At 54.3% G+C, this 22487-nt stretch overlaps 2 protein-coding genes across 3 annotated transcripts in view; both read right to left on the minus strand.

Moving 5' to 3' along the window:
• The window catches only part of RABL6 (RAB, member RAS oncogene family like 6), a 60684-nt gene extending 50249 nt beyond the window's left edge, over window positions 1–10435 (minus strand). For both annotated transcript variants that reach the window (XM_065648274.1, XM_065648275.1), the window contains exons 1-2: window positions 9929–10435; window positions 2525–2659 (exon numbers count right to left, since the gene is read on the minus strand). In XM_065648274.1, the coding sequence (XP_065504346.1) occupies window positions 2525–2659; window positions 9929–10058 (265 nt within the window). In that variant the 5' untranslated portion in view covers window positions 10059–10435. The remainder of the gene's footprint in view (window positions 1–2524; window positions 2660–9928) is intronic.
• Window positions 10436–11462: 1027 nt separating this feature from the next.
• AMBP (alpha-1-microglobulin/bikunin precursor) lies at window positions 11463–17502 on the minus strand. The gene is made up of 10 exons (XM_065648733.1): window positions 17376–17502; window positions 16595–16737; window positions 16246–16322; window positions 15612–15725; window positions 15049–15150; window positions 14458–14495; window positions 13500–13578; window positions 13244–13411; window positions 12897–13073; window positions 11463–11600 (listed from the first exon to the last, which is right to left on the minus strand). Exons 1-10 carry the CDS (start codon window positions 17484–17486, stop codon window positions 11569–11571), a joined length of 1041 nt encoding a protein of 346 aa, XP_065504805.1. The 5' UTR covers window positions 17487–17502; the 3' UTR covers window positions 11463–11568.
• Window positions 17503–22487: the final 4985 nt, after the last annotated feature.

Genomic DNA, 22487 nt, shown 5'->3' on the forward strand with positions numbered 1-22487 from the left:
GATCTAATTAACATCCGTAAATATTTGCTGCCAGCTACCTCATAATGTTTATTCAAGGTAGCTTGAGAGTATGATCACAGGAAAAACAAACTTTATTTTTCCTCTACAGATTAACTCAGCCAACAGGGCGGTAATGAGATCTGAGCCAATTTCTCAGAGTGCCCACATCACCCAACTCAGATGGAAAGTTTTCACAGCAGGAAATGTACCTTACCATGGTTTTAAAAAAGGAGGTTATTTTTTAAAACAATTTTTAATAAGGTCAATGGAGAATTTCCTATATGGATGGAAATTATTACTAAGAAAATACTAAAGTGTTTTACAACGAAAAAGAAACACAAATGCAAGGCACCATTTCACGTGCAGCTTTCCAGATATTTCAACTAGCTTGGTAACACTTCACCTTGAGGAAAGTCTATCACCATATGCACACATTGCTGTCAACTCTAACCAGCAAGCTCTACAAAAATGTATCACAGAAGTGTTAGAACTAAGCACTAGAAGTAACGAATCCACCTGTAGTTACCCCACCAGCAAAAGCCAGGCTGATGCATAGCTGTTTTCCATCCACGTTGAAACAGTGCCTAAGCCTCAGCTCAATAAGAGAAAATACAGTCCCTACAATACACAGAAACACACAAGGTGACTGGACCTTTCTCCAAACAACTTTTTGCATATATACAAAAGCCTGTATACATGCAGTCTGTATATCTGTTCACGTATACAAAAGCAATTAGGTACGGATAAGCCTGTTAGAAATCAAATGCCAGGCTCCCAGGCTGAATTTACAAACAGCACTTGTATTACCTACGCTGATTAGAGAGGAAACGAACTCTGACGTTTTTACCTATGATATTGCAGAAAGCCACAATTAACATTAAGGGCACTCTTCAGACTTGGATATCTAAGAAAGAGGTATTTAATTTCTTGTTCTGATCTAAGTCTGGTCAGGCCGAAGCATTCAAGTTTCATTTTGGAGATAGTTTCCATCCTCCAAACAACTTGTACGCTCCATGTTGACACATGAATAACCCATATGTTATATTCTGAGAGGAAGAGGAGTGTGAGGGAACCATGCCACAGCTGTAATACGACACGCTAGAGGTTTTGCTGCAGATGGGGAACACCACTGCATGAATACCGCAGATCTGTCAATGCCTTGGGCCAGTTGGATAGGCAGAACATCAGGAAGATGGTACCCAAAATAAAGATACTTTATGAAGAAATGCAGAAGCCAACAGGTGCACCTTTGCCTCATGGTCACATGGAGAGTCCTCTGTGAAAGCATCAGAAAAGCTGTAACACCAGGCTTAGCTCAACATCAGATGCTGAATGAGAGAAAACCTCCAGTCGCACTGAGCAAGAATGACCTGTTTCTCTCGCACATCCAAGGCAAATCACAACCACCCATCCTTATAAACCTTTTCAACCTTTGTCAAGAGAGAGCTGGCTCAGGTGGAAGCCTGTCCAGAGCTGAAGCCAGCAGAGACTGAGGACACCAGCCCGAGGCAGATGGTGGTGAACACATCCCGTGACTCTGTGATCGGCAGCACAAGACTTGCGCATCGCAGGATCATCCAGCAATACAAATGCGATTGGTGAATTAGATGAAGCACCCGATTTGGTGTTTACCCAAACTGTATGTTTTTTTTTTTTTTCCAGCTGCGAGGAGACAGAGGGGACCTGATTCAACACAAGGTCAGAGTGGTGCAGATGGGCGATGTCTGACAATGGCAAACTAACTGCTGACCTTTTCTTAAAGCAAAATCAGTCTTACAGAGCGAGTTCATACTGAATCAGTAGTTCACCCCATGAAGCTGTTGCATTTTTTATCAGGAACCTGAAAGCTGGACTTAATGAACTGTTGAATTGTAGCCTTATGCAATTTCAATGCCTGCAGTGTCTTTTCCAGGTGAGATCCAGGGCTTTCACAGCTCCTTTATACTGTCAGAGCAGATAAGGAAAATAAAAAAATCTCACACCTCATCTCTCAGACTCTAACAAGCACTAAAGAAACCTACTGATAACATACTTCTGTGGTTCAGTAAGTCCATCTAGTTATTAGTACTACAATAATTTTTAAAACGTCACCTTCACCAGGTACAGGATGCTCTTCATATTTTAACCAGTGAAAAACTAGTTTCCACCATGTTATTCACTTCTTTGCACCACAGTAACACCAAAAGCAGGGTTAGCCTCGGAGACAGATTGCCATAATAAACCTGTCATTAACAAGTCAAGCATATCACAAATATTTCAAATCTTTTGGATCACCTATCAAACACGTTCCTTGAATTGCAGCTTCCAAAACCTATTCTTTAGCACTTATATAGTTTCTGAGTTAAGTTATCCAGAACATGACTGAGAAACTGTAAATAATAAATTAAAATAACAAGAGTGATGAGAGACCGTTTTCTCTCCCAAGCAGACAACAGAATAAAGAAGCAGATGAGGCCGCAGTGGAATTTCTATCCCCAAGGCACTATCCCATGACTGTCACTCCCTCCACCCTCTTCCATCTTACTTTTATAATTCCAGTGGATGCTGGTGACTTGGATCTCCTGAGTTGGAATATATTCCTCAATGAATTTCTTTCCCTGCAGTCGGTGCCAGAGTGTGGTTTTCCCGGTGTTCCTGTCCCCTCGGATGACAATTTTCACTGGGGAAAAGAGCAAGCAGACAAATAAAGATGATTAAAAACAAATCGAAGAATGCTGTGAAAAGCATGTTAACTTTTTGCAAGCATTATTCAGATGCAATTAGCTCTCCCATATTACACAGGCATGATGGGGTTCGTTAAAAATGAGCCTCAGTCATTACAATTAGTGTTTATTCAGCTACTCACACTAGCTCAGCAGAAAGAACCAAGATCGAGATTGAATCTTCAGAATCTGCACAACTTCAGCAAGCCAAGGCTCTGCTCCTTCACCCTCCCGCCTCTGCCTCTGCCCAGTGCTCACTTCTACCCCGCCGTACTCCCCTCCTTTCCTCGCCTTTTCCGCCAGACTTCTCCTTCAATCACCTCCTTTATCATCCCTATTTCTCCTTGAACACGTCTCATTCCTTGAAAAAACAGAATCATAGAATCATTTATGTTGAAAAGGACCTTTCAGATTATTGAGTCCAACACACCACCAAGTCCACCACCACCCCATGTCCCTGAGAACCTCATCTGCATCTGTTCAGCCCCTCCAGGGATGGTGACTCCCCCACTGCCCTGGGCAGCCTGTTCCAATGCCCCACAGCCCTTTGGGGAAGAAATTGTTCCCAAGATCCAACCTCAACCTCCCCTGGTGCAACTTGAGGCCGTTTCCTCTGGTCCTGGCGCTTGTTCCTGGGGAGCAGAGCCCGACCCTCCCTGGCTCCAAGCTCCTTTCAGGCAGTTCAGAGTTCAGAAGGTCTCCCCTCAGCCCCCTGCTCACTCCCCACACCCCCTGCCCCCCACGCTCTCAGCCCAGCCCATGGGGCAGGGTCCTGTGTTCAGAGCTGCTGCTCCTGCGTCCCACAGCGGGGTGACTGAACCCCGGCACTGGTGAAACTGTTCTCCGGAATGGTGCTGGGAGAGCCGAGAGGCAGCTTCTGGTGGACAGCACCGCAGAGTTAGGCTCTCCGTTATTCCCAACTTTCTTACACCGGGGCAGCATCCTCATTTCCAGGGGAAGCAGAGGACAGTGTGTTGCTCTTCAGCTGCTCCAGCTCACAGCGCAGATGGCCACGGGGAGACAACTCTTGGCAGGGACAAGGTAGTTTATGTTCACATGGGTCTATCGTAAAGTGCCTCTGATAAATTAACCAAACTGCCTCTGTTGATGGCCACGGTTTGATTCAAATTAAATACAAATCAGTCTATCTTACATGCATTAGAAACAAGCTAAGTTGAACCAAAACAAGCACCTCCTTTGGTGGAGATAAATTCACTTAAACAACAGTGAAATAAAACCAAGAGAAACTGAGTCTCTGTGGGCCCTGCGTGTGTCGGAGGGACAGTCCCAGCACTGAGCCAGCCCTCGGTGGGTTTTAGGCAGGGCGGTGCTGACGGCACTTGGCATTCTCAGAAACTGCAGCCTCGAGTGAAGGCACAAGAGCTTCACTACCGACCAGCACCACCAGCTGGGCCAGCACCACGCGCCTGCGCTCGCATGCACCCACAGCAAGGAAAGTCACGGCAGAAATTCATCCAAACCCTCCCAAGAAGTGTCCAAAATATCATAAACTGTACACGACCTGGCAAAGTAATTTCTGTAGTAATTAATATCATGAACTTTCCAGAGTTAACCCTAATGTTAACTTGTTCTCTCTGAAAACAGTTATTTAAATTTTCTGTTACATTATGGGATTTTTTTTTTCAATTCCACAAGGTTATTGAGAAACATAAGCTGACTTGAACGGAATTTTTATGCTTGCATTTTGAATAGAAGCTATTATCCCCTACAAAATGGGCCACTCAGGGACACCTAATGGCAGATTCAGGTGATTAGCATTAGGTTGTGCATCATCATTTGGGCAAGGAAACCCGAGACTGAGGGCTGCCTTCTGTTGTAACTCAGCAGTTATTGCAGGCATTTCAGAGAAAAGTTTAAGAGGTAAGCTTGAAGGTAAAACAGACAACATACACGTATTCTGTGGGAGAGTTTTGTCTGGTGAAATTTTGTGCTGTGGTTCCACTGTGCGTTTGTTGTTGCAGACTGGGAGGTACTGCTGTTTGTTCTTCTACAAAGTTACTTATTAAAACAGCAAAAGAATAATAAAGGCAAAAATGAACATAGTATGTATAGGCTGACTTCACTTACAGGTCCCAGAGCATCTCTGCAGAGACAACAAACCGTTTCCCATGTTTCCTGTCGCTCTGTGTGTGATTCTGTTTCCCACTTACAGATGATGAAACAATCAACGGAGAATTCCTTTGATATTTCTGAATTAATGCAGCAAGCCCATGGCACAGGCAGAATGACATGCCATTTGTCCCCGTTAAAACCCAAACCCTTCTCAACGGTCTCACTGCCTACTGCAGAAAGTCCTTTTAAAATTCATATTCCCCCATGAAGTGCAGCATGAGAGAATGAAACAGTGAGTTTTGAGGGACAAATAGACCCTGCCTTAGTTACGCTGCTCTCAAGGTGCACTTTCAGGATCGCTCCCAGAAAACTGGACTGCGAGCTCTCCCCAGAAGGGGCAAATCTTAACTCTCTTTGGACTTTCCTAGTGCCAACAGCGTTATTTGTGCAGCTACATATTGAGTGAGATCAAGGAACTGAACTGGCTGAAAACTAACCCCCAAATTCTGCATTTTCAGTTTTCTTCTCTAGCTCAAGTGCCCAGCTGCATGAGCTGTAGGAGCAGCACATGGGGGGCACGGCTGGAGTGGAACCTGATCACCCCCACACCAGCAGCTCCCGTTTAACCAGTGGAGGGTCCTTGTGGCACCACATGCTCAGTCTGAACAGGTACAAGGGCCCTTTCTGGCTCCAGCGCTCTCCATGTCAGGATCTCTTTCCTCCTACACAGTGCATGGGTTTTCACTGACTTGTCTTCCTGAAGAAAGAAAAAGTCTTTAAAAACAGAACAAGAAGAAGGCAGGTGATGTAAGTCATTTTTTAGCAAAACAAAATCTGTATTTGGGCCTTTGGCTGGGGCAGGTCTGCTCAGTGACAGGCATGTGCAGGACAGGAGGAGCTGAGCGAGCCCCAGGCACAGCCAGGGAGGTGCAGCACAGGCCGGGGCTGCGGCTGAACGGGGAAACAGGACAGTAACTACAGGGGAGGTTTGTACTGGTACCTACGGGACTGGAACAACTGCTGCCTTATTTTGATTCTAAGTTGAACCAATACTTACTGCAAACAGGCAAAGGTTTGTAGCAAAGACAGGAGAATCACCTGTGGGAAGAAGGGCAGGGATGGGGATAGATCTAGACACGAGGAAAAAGCTCAACAAACCACTTTATTCATATTGTCACTGCATCAGGAAAAACAGGGATTTCCATTCTCCAGATGAGGAAATGGAAGCAGATCAGTGAAGAAAAAGGCCCAGAGAGCAGGTCTCACACCAACTCGGAACTAGAAATCTGAAACTCCCAGCTCTGCATGTGCTCCTCCAGAACACTGCAGCAACGAAGGAACTCAAACCTGCAGCAAAGATGCTTATAAACCAGATATGAAGGGTCACAACCTTGTCCTCATTAAGGTCTTCGGGACTGTGACTATAAGGCTGCAACTCAAATGCTTTAAGCTGGTTCTGCTGCCAAAAGAAGCGCACTGGATCTGCAGACACCCCGGCACACCTCCAGGAACAGGACAGACAGCGGACAGAGCAGGTTTGCCACCTGTTACACAAACACCCGTGTCAGCCCGAGGAGAAAACGAGAGAAGGTGGGAAGCAGCATGAAGAGGGGAAGCCTTTCTTTTGGGAGTAGTGCAGAATGAAAATACTTCACAGGACTACATCAGAGTCTGGAAACTACTACTCTAAAACAACACAAAGGAGTGATTACAATACAATACAAAAGGATACATGGTATTAATTAAGTTTTGTCTTTTAAAGCACATTTTAGACAGAAAAGTAATAAGAGGAGGGACTGGGGGGAATTCTTGGAGCTACTGACTTTGGTATTTGAGCAGTGGGATGTTCACGGCAGGCGGGCAGCTCTCGGGAGAGCGAACTGTGCTCCAGGCACAGCGCTGGGGCTGTCAGGTGTGGGTACGCCAGACACAGCGTTGGGAGCGAAGCCCAGAGCAGAAGCTGTACCGTGTTCTGGGAAACGGGAAGGATGGATCTGGACCTTTAGCACTTCCATGTGTTTTGCTCCTGTCACCAGTGGATAACTCCCAGGGAATCCTCTTGCCAGGGTAACCCCGCCAAAACTGTTTGGCCAACATTGCTTCACACAAACTTTCACGTTTGAGTCACCTGGTGCTGGTACCTCCTTCTGGAATTTGTGGCACTGCTTCCCAAGGAATGAGATCCACCTGCTCCTCTCTGCACCAACCTCACTCGCTCTGGTCTGTGCTACCCTGCCTGGGCCAGCACGAGCTCTCCACGTGGTGACGCAGCAGGCCTGGTCCACATTAAAGCTATTGCGAGCGGGAAAAAATAAAACACAGAAAAACCCAAACCAGTAAGTTTTTCCGAAATTTAGTTTCCCACACAGGGAACCATGAGCTCTCATAATCATCCAAGCCACCACAAACATGGTACAGACCGACACATCTTTACCTCCGTGCCTTCCATAGCACTTGGGGTACGCTGGTGTTATTTGGGCTGTGGTACATAAAACAGAAGAGCTCCGTATGGATGAGAAAGAGAACAAATAAGGGGGGTGCGTGCTGGGAATGCAGTATGAAAATGCTTTTGTTTTGAAAGAGGGTGTCCCCCGCAGAGGAAGTGGCTGCTGCTGAGGGCTAACACCAGCCTTTGCTCTCACCAGAAATCTAAACCTGCCCACCCTGTAACGCTCTTCCTTTCCAAAACTGAACCAAGTGGGAGCGACACTGTCAGTGCAAATAATTTTGGTTCAACTCAGAGGTGGATGCCACCCAGTGCCTGTAATCCTCAGGGCCATTAAAACACATGATCTTCAATATCACCTCAAACCAGGGGGCTGTTTGGGTACAAAACATACGTGAGGGCTGTGAAGGCTGGTGCAGCACGGCGGGTCCTGGGCCCCGCAGAGGCACCAAGAGCCAGGTGATAAGGCCCATGTCCCAGCCACGTGCTGCCCACTTTATCAGCAAGCAACCTGAGGCATTCTCACACACTAAATGTACAGCTGGGAACGAAACAAGCTTCAGCTCATGATTGGTAACAGACGGTGAAAGCAAGGAAACATTTCTGTAAAACCAGTCATCACAACGCCCTTTGGTTTAGGTTTAGGCAACTCCAGAGGAACAGAGGAGCCTGACAGATCTGTGTGTGTAAAGGCGGCTACCAAACACACTTTGCACTCCTCTGCTGAATGTCATGTGTTTGCTAAGAAACATGCATTGGCAATGCACAGGATCTGCAGCTCTCCCTCCTGAGCAATGCCTCTTGTAATGACATTCCTTCACAGCCCCGCTTCCACCAAGACCATTATAACCACCGTGCTGGAACCCGTCCCATCCACCCAGCACCGGGGCCATGCAGGGCACTTCGAAGCCTTTTCGTCAGCCTGCCTGTATCTCCTATAAATATTATCTAACAGCAATCCTGGGAAGAGTTACTATGGAGACTGGAAAGCTTCCCTTAAGGCAGTGACAGAAAGCTGCAGTTCTGTTCCAGATACGAAAGCAGTAACTAGAACACAAATCCTGGTAAAAGAGGGACAAACCAAAAAGCTTTCCCAAGGCTTTCAGCAACAAGACAAAAAGCAGCAAAGCTACAGTTGGTGGCCTTGCTGTGTGAATGGGAGCAGGTACACATCCACACAGGTTTGTCGACGATGCAGTTAGTTGACATGTAACGAAGAGTCATCCCCATCAACTGCTGTGCCAGCAGGATGCAGCTGATCCGTTACTGCCTGCAGCACAAACGTTCACTGTCTGAGAAGTCAACTCCTTTCTCTTACATAACTCACAGGCTGGTATTAGGTACCTGATCTCAACCGTGTACCAGGGAAGCGGGTGGATGTGTTCTGGTCTGTGGGCCGCGTGAAGCCTCTGCACAGATCCGTGGTCTCTCCCGAGATCTCCAGGCGCGTGTTTAAGGATGCAGTGCTGCATTCTGAGGCACAACAGTTCCATCCTCACTCCGTTTTTCACTGGAAGTCTCTCAACAATAGCACTGTGCTTCTGTTCACATTCATGACTGCTTGCTAAGACACTGATTTTTAAAATTAAGCACTACTGGCATATCTAACAGATGTGCTGTGGATAAAGGCACCAAATGTTCTCCCTAGTAAAACAGAGAACTTCAAAACATCCGTTCAAAAGCACTGTCAACAGTGATAATTCCAAACAAAGCAAAAAAAGCCTCAAACCCCAATGTGCAAACCTCTGCCTTCACATTCTGTTTCAGAGGAAGATCCAATATGAGCTCTATTTCTACAATACATGTGTCTTTCCAGATATTATCCAGTGCCACATTTACGAATCAGTCTCTTTGCAAACTGCCAGTCTCTCGGCCTGCTGCAATCTGACTTCCCCGCCTGCCCGGACCCATGCAGACGAGCTGATCCTTGCAGCGCTCTCTGGCACCATCTCTGTTTTCAGCAAGGACGACATAATTACTGCTTCCATCTCACAATTGTTACTTTGGGATGTATTTCACATACTTGTAGTGCCCTCCTGAAACATTACATTAGAAATCACCTTTACTGAGCTTCAAGGGAAAAACATGATCCTAAGCCTCAACATCAAAAGGAAATAAATTCTGAAAACGTTCCCTGAGAAAAGAGCAAACGTATCAGTTGCAGAAACATACAGTCTGAATGAAATTATGTACCAAGGGCACACCACTCACCTTTTATTAAAGCCTGACAGGGCAGAGCTTTTCAAAAGACCCTTATCATATAACCACTAAAGCTTAATTACAAATACCATTATCCTGGGCTGCAGGGAAGGTCACCCCCACGCTCAGGGGAGTTACTCTCTTGATGCTTTGACTGACAAAAACTGATTTACAAGGAACTCTGTCTTGAGCTCCCGTCAGCAGAAAGCAGCAGCCGCCCGGGACGTGTGCTGAGTGGGGACACGGCTGCACCACAGGTTCCCGAGTCCCGCACAGGAAGATAAAAGTTTCCCAACCCTCACTCCTCCCACGCTTCCCCAAGCTCTAACATTTAATTGCAAACTTGGCTTTGGGCGAACACCGGCACAGGCACCGCCACGCACAACGAAAGCGTTTCCGTCTCCATCCCCCGGTCCCACCAGGTCTCTGGGCAGCAGACAGACGGACGGACGGACGGACGGACGCGGCTCAGCCCCCACAGCCCCCCCGGCCCTGGGCTCCCACTCACTGTTGTACTGCACTCCCTTGGCGAACCGCCGCTGCAGAGCCTGGTTCATGGACTGCAGCCCCGCGGGGATGTTCTTGTCTCTGCCCGGGGGCTGCTCCGAGCCCACCAGCTTCTTCAGGGCCGAGAACATCTTTGTGGTCCCGCTCGCCCCCACCGCCGGGCACCGGGCTGCGGCTGCGGGGCGGCCCGGGGGGCACAGGGCGGGCACGGCTCGGGGCGCGGGTCAGTCAGGGCACGGCCGGGGCCGCTCCGGCCATGAGGGGCCTCCCGGGCTGGGCAGGGCGGGATGCGCGGGCTCGGCCCGGCCCGCCGCGGCAGGGAGGGGAGGGGGGGGCTCAGCCGGGGCCCCGCCGTGTGCCGGGGCCGCTAACCGGGCATGGCCCGGGGCGGCGCAGGGCTGAGGGGCTGCTGCCGGCAGCGCGGGGCCGGGGCCGCTCAGCCCCGCCGGGCGGCGCTCCGGGCCGGGCGCGGGGAGCGCGGGGCTCGCGCCGCCGCCGCCATCTTGCCTCTTCCGCCGCCGCCGGGGGACGGGCCGCGCGCGGCGCCGCTACGGCGGCCGGCAGGGGCCAGCGGGGCCGGGACGCGACGCCAGGGGCCCTCGTGACCCCCCCGGCGGGTGACCCCGTAACCCCCGTCATCCCCTCGTGGGACCCCCAGAGCTCTGTGACCCCCCCAGGCCCCTGCAGTCCCTTCCTGTGAGCTTCGTAGCCCCCCAAGCCGTGACCCCCGTAACCCTTGTAATCCCCTCCTGGGACCCCCCCAGACACTCCCAGTCCTCTCCTGGGACCCCCATAGCCCACCTGTGCCCCCATAACCCTTGTAATCCTTTCCTGGAACGCTCATACCCACCCCCCGCAAGCCCTGCATTCCTCTTCTGGGACCCCCATAACCTCTGTAACCCCCTCCTGCAATGCCCCCGTTTTCCCCCTGTGATCCTCACAACCCCGTAATTCCCTCCTGTGACAACCAATAATCCCCCTGGGACCCACTGTAACATCCCTAATTCCCTGCTGTGACCCGCCATAGACCCCTAAACCCCACAGCCCTCTCCTGTGACCCCTCAGGGTCCCCTCTGGCAGCCCATAACCCCTTGCTGTAACCCCCTGTGATCGTCATCCCTCCCCATTATCCTTGTCCTGGCCCATGACGGGGTTCCCCAGGTCCCACCATGCCCTTCCCAGTACAACGTCGATGCAGCAGCTGTTCACCTTCAGGAAGGAGCAGGCACCCATTTCCCACTGCTGCCCCCCTCCCAGCTGCCCCCCACCGACCCCTGGGAAATGGGGGCCCAAACCCCACCCCTCGGGACACCCTGAGCCCCTCGGTGCCCCCCTTGGCCACCCCAGCCCTATGTGGGCAGTGGGGCTGGGACAGGGACAGAGACTCAGTGGGAAGCACCCGGTAGCCCCACGAAGTGGGATGGACATCACATCAGGGAAGCCAGTGAGGACCCCACAGCATCCCCTGCCCCTCTTGGACACCCACCCCGCTCCCCACCAGCTTGAGGACGGACACTGGGCTCATTGGTCACATCAGAGACATTTACTGCTGGAGGCACCTCCTGTGCTGGCACCGGCAGCTGCCAGCACCCTCCGGCCAGGTCCCGGTGCTGGGTGCTGGCAGCTCGTCCTCCGCCCACGTCAGTTTGACAGATGCAGAAACTGCTCATCCTCTGCAAGCAGAGAGAGGCACGGGGTGATGGACAGACCTCCTCCTCACCCCACAGACAGACGGCGATGGCTGATGCTTCCCGCTTTGTCCCTGCTGTCAGTGATGGGAGGAAGCTGTCTGGACCCTCCACACACCCCATGCTGTCCTGGGATGTCACTTCATGTCCCACCACTCACTGCGGTGGCATTAATGCACTTTATATTGGTGACAGGATACTAAAAGATGAGCTTTGCTTTAAGACACATTACTCTGGCCCCATCTCCCATCCGTGGGGGCATCATGAACCCCCAGTTCCCACCTCCCGAGACCAGGCTCGCTCAGGGCTGGCTGTGCCTGAACACCCCCAAGCTCACCCCTCTGTATGGAGAGATTTCCCCTGCCACACTCCTGAAAACCTTCTTGTCCATCTGTCCCAAGGGCAAAGTGTGTTTCCCACAGAGGTTCAATATGGAAACCCCTGCACTGACTGGAGCTGGAGGGTCTGGCAGGTGTCACACAGAGGGTACCCCCCCGGTGGGGACCCCTGTTTGGTCCTTATTCATTGTCAGGGTCCCCATCCCCCCACACACATCTTTCCACACTGGCATCCCCTGCCTGGGGGCTGTCACATCCACTGCTCCCCACTGCACCCCAGCCTGCTCGGGGCCATTCCCCCTTTTATCAAGAGGGACTTTGAAGTTGAGTCCTGGCCTCAGTACATCTGCAGCCTATACAGTCCCCCCGGGCCATACTGTCTGTAGATTAATGGCCATACTCCTTGGTCCATCCCATCACCTGACCCAGGACAGACTCATTCCAAGCACAACACAAACCCATCCCAGACCCCTCCTGGACCCATGACAAACCCATTCCAGGCTTATCGCAGACCGAGAATAGACCCATCCTGGACCTATCCACACCCAGGACAGGCCCATCCCAGGGACATTCCAGACCCGAGACAGGACTAGCCCGGACTTATCCCACATCCAGAACAGACCCATTCCAGAGCCATTCCAGACCTGGGACAGACCTACACAAGACTTAACCCAGACCCAGGATAGGCCTGTCCTAGACTCATCCAGATTCAGGACAAACCCAGAACCATTCAGACACAGGACAGACCTATACAAGACTTATCCCGGACCCAGGACAGACCCATCCTGAACTCACCCCAGATCCAGGACCGCCCGGTCCCAACCCCAGGCAGACCCAGCACACCCAGCCCCAGCCCAGAGCAGGACAGGAGATGGTGCAGGCTGCAATCCCGGCTGCCCCAGCACAGCACGGTGCAGGCAGGGTGCGGGCAGGGTGGGGGTACCTGCCAGTGGAGGAGCCCCGCAGTACTCCTTGCACTCCTTCTCCGAATAGAACTGGTTCCCGTTGCCCTTGCAGCCTCCATAGCTGAACGTGATGCACTTGCCCTGAGCAGCGTCGAAGGCCCAGCGCGTCACCAGCTTCTGGCAGGGACCCTGGACGATGGGCAGCCTGCAGGCAGCTGCAGGGAGAGGGGCTGCTCTGAGGACAGGGGCTTCAGAGCTCCTCCCCACCCACGGGGATGCTGGACACGTGGGGTTTGAGGCCACGCTCAGATCCGCTCTGATGCCTCTGCAAAGGCACCTCCTGTGCCCACGCCCCGGAGGGACATCTCGTGGCGGCCCTACTCACCCTCTGTCCGGCACGCCTGCAGGCACTCCTTCTCCGAGTAGAAGTTGTTGCCGTTGCCCAGACAGCCGCCGTAGAGGAAGGTTTCGCAGGCCATGGAGGAGGAGTTGTAGAAGAAGCGGGAGAGCATCCCACTGCAGGGCCCAGGGTCCCGGCTCAGCCGACACGAGTCTGCAGGCGAGCGAGGCGCGGGCTGTCGCAGGCAAAGGGGGATGCGGCTCAGGGGAACACCCATGCAGCCCCCTCCCCTGGGACCTACCTTCCTTATTGCCGATGTAAGGGGGCAGGGGTCCCGCGGCCGAGCCCTCCTCAGGGGGCAGGACTGCTCTCCGCGCCCTCTGCACGGGAAAGGAAGCACCGAGCTGCCCTCAGCCCCTGCCTGTGGGACCCGCTGCTTGCCCCGTCACTCCCCACCATGGTGCTCAGCTCCCCTTGAGCCCCTGCTGCCCCCAGGATGGGCTATGTCGGGGGCAGCTCTGTTGGGTGCTGCAGCCCATGCACGTTCCAACCCTCCTCGGTTCTCCAGTCATTCCTCTTGGGTCAAAAGGCTGTGATTCCTTCCCAGCCCTCTGCTCATCCCAGGTGGGTGACAGGATCATATACGTTGGATAAAGACACCCAAAGTTCCCCAGTCAAGGCCTGTGCTGGGGACATGTCTCTGCCCTTGCTGATGCAAGGTGGTGTGTTACCTGCTCTCAAGTCAACTGGGTTGTTTCTCCTATGAAAGTCCCATTCCCTATTGAAAATCCTTCTAAACTCAACCATGTGAGATCAGGAGGTGCTGAGTGTCTGCAGCTGAAGGGTCAGTGGGGTGCTGAGCTGCCTCCCATCCCTGAAGGAGGGGTCCACGCGCTGTCTGGGGTACCCACAGGCAGGGAGCAAGGAGACACCAGACTCCACATGTGGCAACTTTCACCCTGTGAAAAAATCTGAGTAGGAAAGGGCTGCTGCCTTCTACTTGGAAACGAGCCCTGGTGCCCACCTAGCCCCTGGGACACTCATCCTGCAGCCTGCACCTGCCTGTGCCCCCATCCTTACAGGCAAAACCCATCGGTGGAGATGAAAGAGCATCTCCCTGGGCAGTCAGGGCATCTCCATCGGCTCTGCGTCCTGCCCGCAGAGCCTGGTCCCCAGACACCAGCTTTCCAGTAGGTTTGGCTTGGACGGGATGTCCCCAGCCTTGATCCCTCTCAGGAGTTCCCGGCTGGACCACTCACCGAGGGGGCAGTTGCCGTCTCCTGGGGGATGCATTCACCTGGCCCAGATGACAGGAGAGAAAATCAGCAACATGAGAGGGGAGGTGTCCTAACAGACTCATCTCACCGTGGTCCTGCACCATGCACACATGGGACCTTGGGGAAGGGGACACCCTCACAGTTTCAACCCAATGTTCTTTCCCTCTTGCTGCTTTCCACCTCCCACTTACAGGAGCATCACCCTAAAATCCCCACACCCACATCCATCACGCTAGCACCTTCTGAACCCCAGGCTGAGCAAGGAGCTCCTCAGCTCCTGGGAGCACCCAGTCATGGGGAGCAGTCGTAAGTGCCCTGCACCCTCGTCCCAGCACAGCATTCTGGGGTGCATTGACCTGACAGAGCAGTAAGGACCCCACCGTCTGGAAGCTGGTGGAAACCTGACTGATACATGGCCTTCTCTCCTTCCCATTCCATCCTAGTAAAGTCTTTGCCTCTCCTCCATCCATCCTGACTGTCCCCCTTTTTCCCCAGCCTCGCACACCAGGATGGAGCAGCCCCAGTGCCCTGACACGCCAGGGAGACAGGCAGGAGGAGAGCTGTGTGCGTTACCTCTGTTGGCCAGGATGAAGATGGAGTCTTCGGGGATGCCCAGCTCTAGAGCCAGTTGCTGGAAAGACTCGATGAGGTCCTCCCGCAGCTCCGGACTCCTCCCTGGGCAAGGGAATGGGCTGTGAGCAGGGTTGGTGTGGGAGGGGGTCTGCATGCAGCCCCCCAACCACTGACCAGCCTGCAGAGCTCAGGCAACTGCAGCCTTCTGGTCCTACCCAACCTCTCCTTTGGTATTCTTGACCAGCCTTGACCAAGGGCTTGGACAAAGTGGTTTTAATGTTTCTCAATCCTGAAAGACAGCATCTCCTGCCACTTCAGGGCCTGGGATTCTTCCAAGCAGATCTTGCCACCTTCACCCCAAACAATGGGCTGGTTTGGATGTTCATTGTGTGATGTGGCGCTGAGCTGAGCCATACGACTCACCCACTGCAGTGCCCAAGATGAACTGGTCCAAAGCACCATGGTCAGGTCCCTCAAGGCCAAGGGGACCTTGGGGAGTGTTTCTGAGCTGCACTGGCCCACACCAGAGCCTGCTCGCCCACAAGTGCCATAGCCGGACATACCGTACAGCTTCAGGGTGGTGCTTGGGCCAAAACTACTTTTCTTCTTCATCAGAATGACAGCGTATTCTTCATAGTTGGTGCGGAGCACGTAGGACTGGATAGATACATCCCATTCTGGGTGAGACAGAGACACAGGGGACATCATTCCTGCCCCCCAGGGAGAAATGGGGCAGTGTAAGGCAGCCTGAGCTGGGGGCTGAAATCAGGCAGCTAATTCAAGAAAACAGTTGATTTTCAGGAGGGAGACTCTGATACAATTCCCACTACCTTTAGGCTCACCAGCTTCTTCTTAGTCAAGGGGATTGGAAGCCAAGAGTAGTGGACAACTGAGATACCACCAATGCTCTGGAAACGTGGCTGGTGGCTGCCTGCCCCCGCTTGAGACTTTGGGGACAGGAGGGATCTGCTGGACCAAGTCATAGTCCTGTGCATATGCAGGGACAGTGCTGAAACAGCCCCTTTCCCTCAGCTTAACTCCAGACTTTGACTGGAAATGAGTCAAACTGTGGAGTGGCTTCTGAACCTTGCTTTCCTGAACCCTTCCCCAGCTGCAGCTGTGCCCAGCACTGGTTCCCGTCACCCAGCCACGTCGCAGCTCTCGGGGCCAGGCGGGTTGGCAGTGAGCCCAACTTACTGGGGTTATAGTAGGTGTATTTGCCGGGGGTGCTGGTTTTCTGGTACTCTCCTGCAATGAGCTTGCAGTCACCTTGCCTGGAGGGAGGAGAAAAACAGCTGCTTGGAGTGATCATTTTTTCTGGTTACTGCATGAAAATCAGCTCTGGGGCACCGAAGCCATGGCATGGAACCCCCGAAATCCCCTGCCCAAGGCATTGGGTATTTAAGCACAGTCCAGCCCCTCCTCATGGCTCTGATGCCAGCCAGAGCAAGCAACCCCCATGTCTTGTCCCAGCCCTTGGGACACATAGCGGCCCTGGCTGGGGTGGCTTTAGGGGAGGCTCAAGCATCCGTGGCAGCACCCGTACCGCAGCCTGGTGCTGGCAGTGCTGATCTGGTCAGCGCTGAGGCCAGGGCCCAGCACCAACGTGCCCATGCTGAACTTCTCCTTGTAGTTCTTCATCCATTTGCAGGTCGTGCCAACAGCGATGTCGTACCACTTCCCATACATCTGGGGGTAGAAGAAAGGAACGTCTCTGCCATGAGCCCTCTCCACTAGAGTGAGACATCTGGTTTTCTGCAGAGCTGAAATATTCATGGCCAAGAGAGCAACCGCAGGGTGATGGTGCAGAGTGCCAGGGTCAGAGCTGCTGCAGGCTTTGGGAAGCGGATCAACATCGAGCAGGGTTTTCCTGGGTCCCCTGACCACCAGGCAGGGCTGGGGGTGTCAGACTGACATCCCCCCATGTGCCCAAGGGGAGCCCAGACCCAAACACATGTGTGGGGCTGTGCAGAGCCTGGCAGGGACAGAGCTGCGTGCGGGAGATCTCCCAGGCACTCTGCATCCCACAGAAATCCTTCTTTGTGGGGATGCCTGCGGGCCCTGCCCACACCTCTTAGGCTGGGCAGATCAACAGATGTCTCATGGGATTCACCTGCCCCAGCTGCTCAGGCTGCAGCTGCCCTGCCAAGGTGTGGGGTGAAGCCACCCCCCAACCAGCACCCGGGAAGTGCCACGCTGTCAATGCTTGTCCTGCACAGCCTGATGTGGGCAAGGGTAATACCTCCCTCCTTTCTGGAGGAAAATGAATTAAAGCCTTCCCCCATCCCTTCTGCCCCCAGAGTGAAGGAACCGCAAGCCGCTGTTACCCGCTCAGCCTCAAAATTCTCCTGCACTTGGATATCCTCATCCTGGTCCCCGATGGGGGTTCCGCTGGCCACAGTGAAGAGGAAGAGGGCAAGGAGACCCCACATCATCATGGCTGGTGGCTCTGGAGTGCCGCTGAACCCCAATGCACCCGCAGGATCCCGGACTCTGCGCTGTCCCCACTGCGCAGCAGCGTGACCTTCAGACCGCGGCCAGCGGGGCAGCCGGCCTGGCTGGGGGGTGCTGAGGGGGCGTGGGGCAGCTGGTCACCCTGCATGGTCCCAGCCATGTGGCCCCGGGGCTCACCACTGCCCTCGGCGGCAGTGGGGATCTGCAGAGAGCTGATGTGGGGTGCAGAAAGGGAGACGAGCATCTCCCTGCAGTGCCAGGCTGAACTCCTCACCCTCACCTGTTTCTGCACCACAGCTTGGCCCAGATGTGCAGCCAGGACTTGCTTATTCTCCTTTATTGAAGGAATCTCCTTGAGATTCATATTCCTGCCCTGGTGTCCTGCCAAGAGCCCTGATGGTGCCCCCAGCCCCAGCAGACCAGCCTGACCCTGCAGAGAGTAGGGGACCTGGGGGGTCCACGGTGCTGCCTAATCCTGAGCAGTGCCTGTGAGGAGCGGAGCCTGCGCTGCCTGCTCCCTGTCCTGGGCCTTCCAAGCTGGCGGCGAATGCTCGGGAGCCATCTGGGTGTCACCCGCCCCACGGCCGAGTGTCGCCAGGCCTGGCAGGCATGGGAGGTGCGGGGCACACCGCCCATCCCCACCACTGTTTGCCTTCACAGGATGATTAACAGAAACCAAACAGCCCGAGGGAAACGGCAAACAGAGCAAAGGGCAGGAGCCCCCTCCGGGTCTGCCCCCAGCCCAATATTTGCAGAGAAGGGCCGGAGCCGCGGCACGCTTGCAGGAGCCAGCCAGACCTTCACCTCTCCTCGCCACCAAGGGCCACCAGCCGGCCCTTTGCGCAGGACTGATGGACGTGCTGCCCGGCCAGCGCGGGCTGCTGGGGAGGCCTGAGCATCTCCTCGCACGCACATCTTTGTGCACATCTGGGGTGTCCTCGGGAGCACAGGGGAAATTTGGACGTGGGGCAAAGACCCCTTTAATAAGCCCACCTCCTTAACCCGCCCTGCGCTTCCCTCTCTCCGGAAGAGCCCACCCCGGGCCAGGAGCAGCCCTGGGCTCCAGCCCCCGAGCTGGGGCTGCGGGAAGCCGGGGCTGCCCGGCGGGACTCTCCCGCGCAGGGTCCCGGTTCCCCCTGCCCCGCCAGCGCTAGGTGGCAGCCGGCGGCAAGGAATGGCAGCGCGGCCCCGCTCCCGCCCCGGCCCCGCTCCCGCCCCGGCCCCGCTCCCCGCCGCGCTGTAGCCTTCGGCGGGCGGGGGAACCCCGCTGTGCCCCGGGGGGGCCCTTCCCTCGGCGGCAGGGCCGGGCCGGTCCCCGGGCAGTACCAGAGGGCCGGCCCCGGGAGCTTTGCAAAGCCGGGTCGGTGTTCGGCGGCAGGCAGCGCTCCGTCCTGCAGCAGCTGCCCGTGCAGGAACAAGCTCGGCCGTGGCACCGGGTACAGAAATACCCCGTGGGGCAAAAGTCCCCGGGTGTGACCAACGCAGGACATGCTCTTAAATATCCTCTTTGGGGACCAGTCTGCTTTACTGGAGCATATGTGCCCCATGCTGGGACCTGGCAGGGGAGGCAGAAAGGTGCGTGACCCTGGCATCCCGCAGGTGCTTGTGGCTCCTCTCCTCCGCAGCTGGGAGCACAGGGAGCTGTGCCCTTCCAAAGGACAACAGCTGGGGAAGCTGCAGGCCTGGGGCACATCCAGCCCAGTCCTCTCCTCTTCTGCACGCAAGAGCACGGTGTGTGGCTGTGACCATGGGCCTGTGGGCACCATCCTCAGTGGGAACGCTGGGGAGCAGCTGTTCTGGCTGCAAAAAACTCGTGCACGTTGGCTGTGCTGAGGAAGACCACAGAAGTGGTGCAGCCCCTCCATCCCCCTGTTTCACTGTCCCCATCCCTCAGGCTGCGGTGGCCGGGATCGCTGGACAAGCTGCTTGCGCAGGGACAGGGATGGAGAAACTCCCCATGATGCCGGAGCACAGGGTGGTGGAGCCTCTGCAGGGAGGGGGCTGCTGGCACCCTGGGCCGGGCTCTGGGCTCCCACGGGTGGCAGCCCAGGGAGCAGCAGCCCGGGCAGGCGGCTCTGGGTGCTCGGGGAAGGATGTTCCTGTGGGTTGCTCAGTCCTGTGGGAGCTGTGGGGCTTGAGCAGTGGCCAGTTTTCAGGAAGTTTAGAAAACTCTTTGATTTCAGACCAGTTTGGACAGAAACCAAATGTAGGGAGAAACTGCCAGAAAATTCCTACAGACCAAATTCCCCTGGCCCCACTGATGATGAGAGGTCCTCCAGCAGCCCCCCACGTGGCCGGGCAGTGCTGTGGGGGCACGGCAGGGGGGCAAGGGGGCAAGATGCACAGCAGAGCCTGGGAACAACCAGGCACCACGAGCAGCATCCCAAGGCCACGTGCCCTGACCAGGGGCTGGTGACGCAGAGCCCCGTGAAGATGAGGGCCGCCGGGATTCAGTGTCCAACAGTGGAAAAAGGAGATGCTATTTATTTACATGGGTCTGACTCCCCCACCCACCCACTCCCCACCAGCTGTATTACAGATTAGAGGAGAAATTCCTGCCTTGTCCTTTCAGTGTCCCTTTACAAACCTGTTATCCACGAGCTCAGCCAGTCCCTTCCTGAACCCACCAGTGTTGCCTGGCTCCTTCTCCCCCCACAGCAGCAAGCTCTAGACATTCAAAACACGCTATGTAAGGAAGTTTTACCTTTTCTCTGTTTTGAATCCCTCTTCTCTGTTTTAAGCCCCTGACCTGCTAGCACTCCTCACTCCAAGGACTGTTGCAGTGCTACAGTTTCATGCTCAGCTTGTCCACCACATTCATGATTTTGCAAACCTCAGTCACATCCTTGACCTTCCCCTTTCCAGACAGGGAAGTCTCAGCCTTTCCAGTCCTCTCTCATATGACAGACACTTCACCTCCTTGGTTGTTTCAGAGCAGGTCCAGAGGAAGTCTGCTCCTCTATCTCCTTGAGCTGTGAAAACAGGAGCTCAAGCACACAGCACCCCAGATGAGGGCTCACCAAGGTTTTCTAGTTTCTATAGAACACCTCCCATCTTGTTCCCAACACCCTTCTTGATCACACAACATTGTGATGACTTTTGTGGCTGTGGTTGCCCATGAACGGTTCTCTGAAACCACCAGGTCAGTGATGGCTCCCAGCTTTCCTCCTGAGTTTAACCGCCTGTCCAAGCTCCATGCTGACGTCCCACTCTAATAGCTTCTCTACATCAAAGCTCACTGGCTATATCTTTGCCTCTTGCTTTTTGAGATCCTTCTAAACTCCTTGTCATCAACACAGCCTTTGGCCATCCAGAAGAGCTCAAAGTAATCCATGAACTTGAAGATTTCTCCTTCACTCCTTTCCCCTTGGGATGGATGAAGATGTCAAATATAAAACTGGTCCCAGGGCTGGTATCCGGGGGACCCCACTGCTGACTGTCCTCCACCCTGAAGAGCCCTATGTGTTGCTTCCGATCCTTCAACCACCTTTCAGTTCATGAAAGAGCCTTTCTTCTGCCCCCACAGCAAGTTTGTTTCTTTAATAATTGTTGGCGCAGTGCCTCATCAGAAGTTTCCTGACAATCCAGGCAGATGATGTCCTCTGGATCCTCTCTGTTTGAGACAGTTCCTTGCAGGAGCCCCACCAGCTTCTCCCCAGCTCTGTGTCCAGCCACATGCTCAGCAATCTCAGTGGTGCTACAGCAGTGAGAATCTCCATTTTGTAGCTCCCAGCACCCGATTTCCGTAGCTGACAGTTTCACCATCCCGCAGCCCGCTGCCCAGTTGGAAGGAGAGGTACCGCGCTGCAGCCAGCACCTCTGCGGTTTCACATACAAGTTCTTCCCAGACATGAGCAACCACCGCGTGTCCTGGGGACACACTGATGGCCAACTCATCCCATCAGTCTGGGGCTTCCTCTAGATGTACTTCAAATTGGTCTGGCTCCTCTGAGACTGGGATTTTCACTTGCAGAGATTTCTTCACACACTTTTTCCTACTCTGTTTATACGATTCCACTTTGCTCCTCCGAAGCTGCTAGCCTGGCATCACCGCACCACGGTGGGTACCCTCCTTCCCCCAGGTCTCTTTGTCCTGGTACATAATGCCGTCTTGTGCTGCCAAACTTTCCGTTTCCCTTTGTGCTATCAGCACTGGTTTGAAGGCATTTCCAGTTCTGCCCTGCTTCGTGTTCTTCTCCAAACGCTCTGAACATCCGGGGCCTGGGTTGTCTCCCACATGCCTTTTTGTCCCCCAGCTGTGGTTACGCTCCTGTCTGAGTCTGCCCTGGCTGTGGCCGGGGGAAGGTCTCTGTTTGCATTTGATCAGGGTTGGTCAAGTTATGGTTTTAAAATAGCTGCACTTATGGCTTTACAATAACAGCTGCCAGGAAGGGCGCAGAGGCTGCAGGCACATGGGCTGGGCTTTGGAAGGTGATGTGTCCCACAGCCCCTCTGCCCAGGAACAGCTTGGGATGCTTGTGCTCTGCAGCGGGTTTCCTTTCTGTGCTCCACAAACCTGCCTTTCCTCTTTTTGCTGCTCCTCCTCCTTCCCCCTGCTTACTGGGTGCTCCTTAGCAGGGGCGCTTTGCTCCTACCCTGAGGTTTTTGAGTTCCCTCATCCCAGCTGTGGCAGAGGGGTGTCTCTGGGCCTTGTATTGAGGGTGAACACCCCACAGAACTGGTGGGACTGGTCAGGGGACCTGCTGGAGGCTCGGACCATGCTCAGCAGGCATCTCCCCTGCTTCGGAGGCTGGCTGCTGTGCCAGGAGCTGCCTGCATGTCCCTGCACTGGGCTTGCCAGCCCCATGCCAGCCAAGAGGTCCAAGCGGGGGTGGTGGCACAGGGTGGGTGAGGAGAGGACTTGCAAGGCGGCAGCAGTATCATGGAAACCTCAGAAGATGCTGCCTTGTGTCCTGTGGGTCACAGTGCTTGGGAGCACCTTGTGGGCTGAGGACGAGTTGCGGGATGGGCAGCACCACCAGCAT

Source organism: Caloenas nicobarica, chromosome 19 (assembly GCF_036013445.1).
Source record: "Caloenas nicobarica isolate bCalNic1 chromosome 19, bCalNic1.hap1, whole genome shotgun sequence".
In the NCBI taxonomy this organism is placed as follows: Eukaryota; Metazoa; Chordata; class Aves; order Columbiformes; family Columbidae; genus Caloenas; species Caloenas nicobarica.

Coding starts and splice junctions, on each gene's coding strand:
- AMBP (XM_065648733.1), bottom strand. CDS start 17,486: ATGATGATGTGGGGTCTCCTTGCCCTCTTCCTCTTCACTGTGGCCAGC. Junction 16,738..17,375: donor AGAATTTTGAGGCTGAGCGG/GTAACAGCGGCT, acceptor TTCTACCCCCAG/ATGTATGGGAAGTGGTACGA. Junction 15,726..16,245: donor ATACACCTACTATAACCCCA/GTAAGTTGGGCT, acceptor TGTCTCACCCAG/AATGGGATGTATCTATCCAG.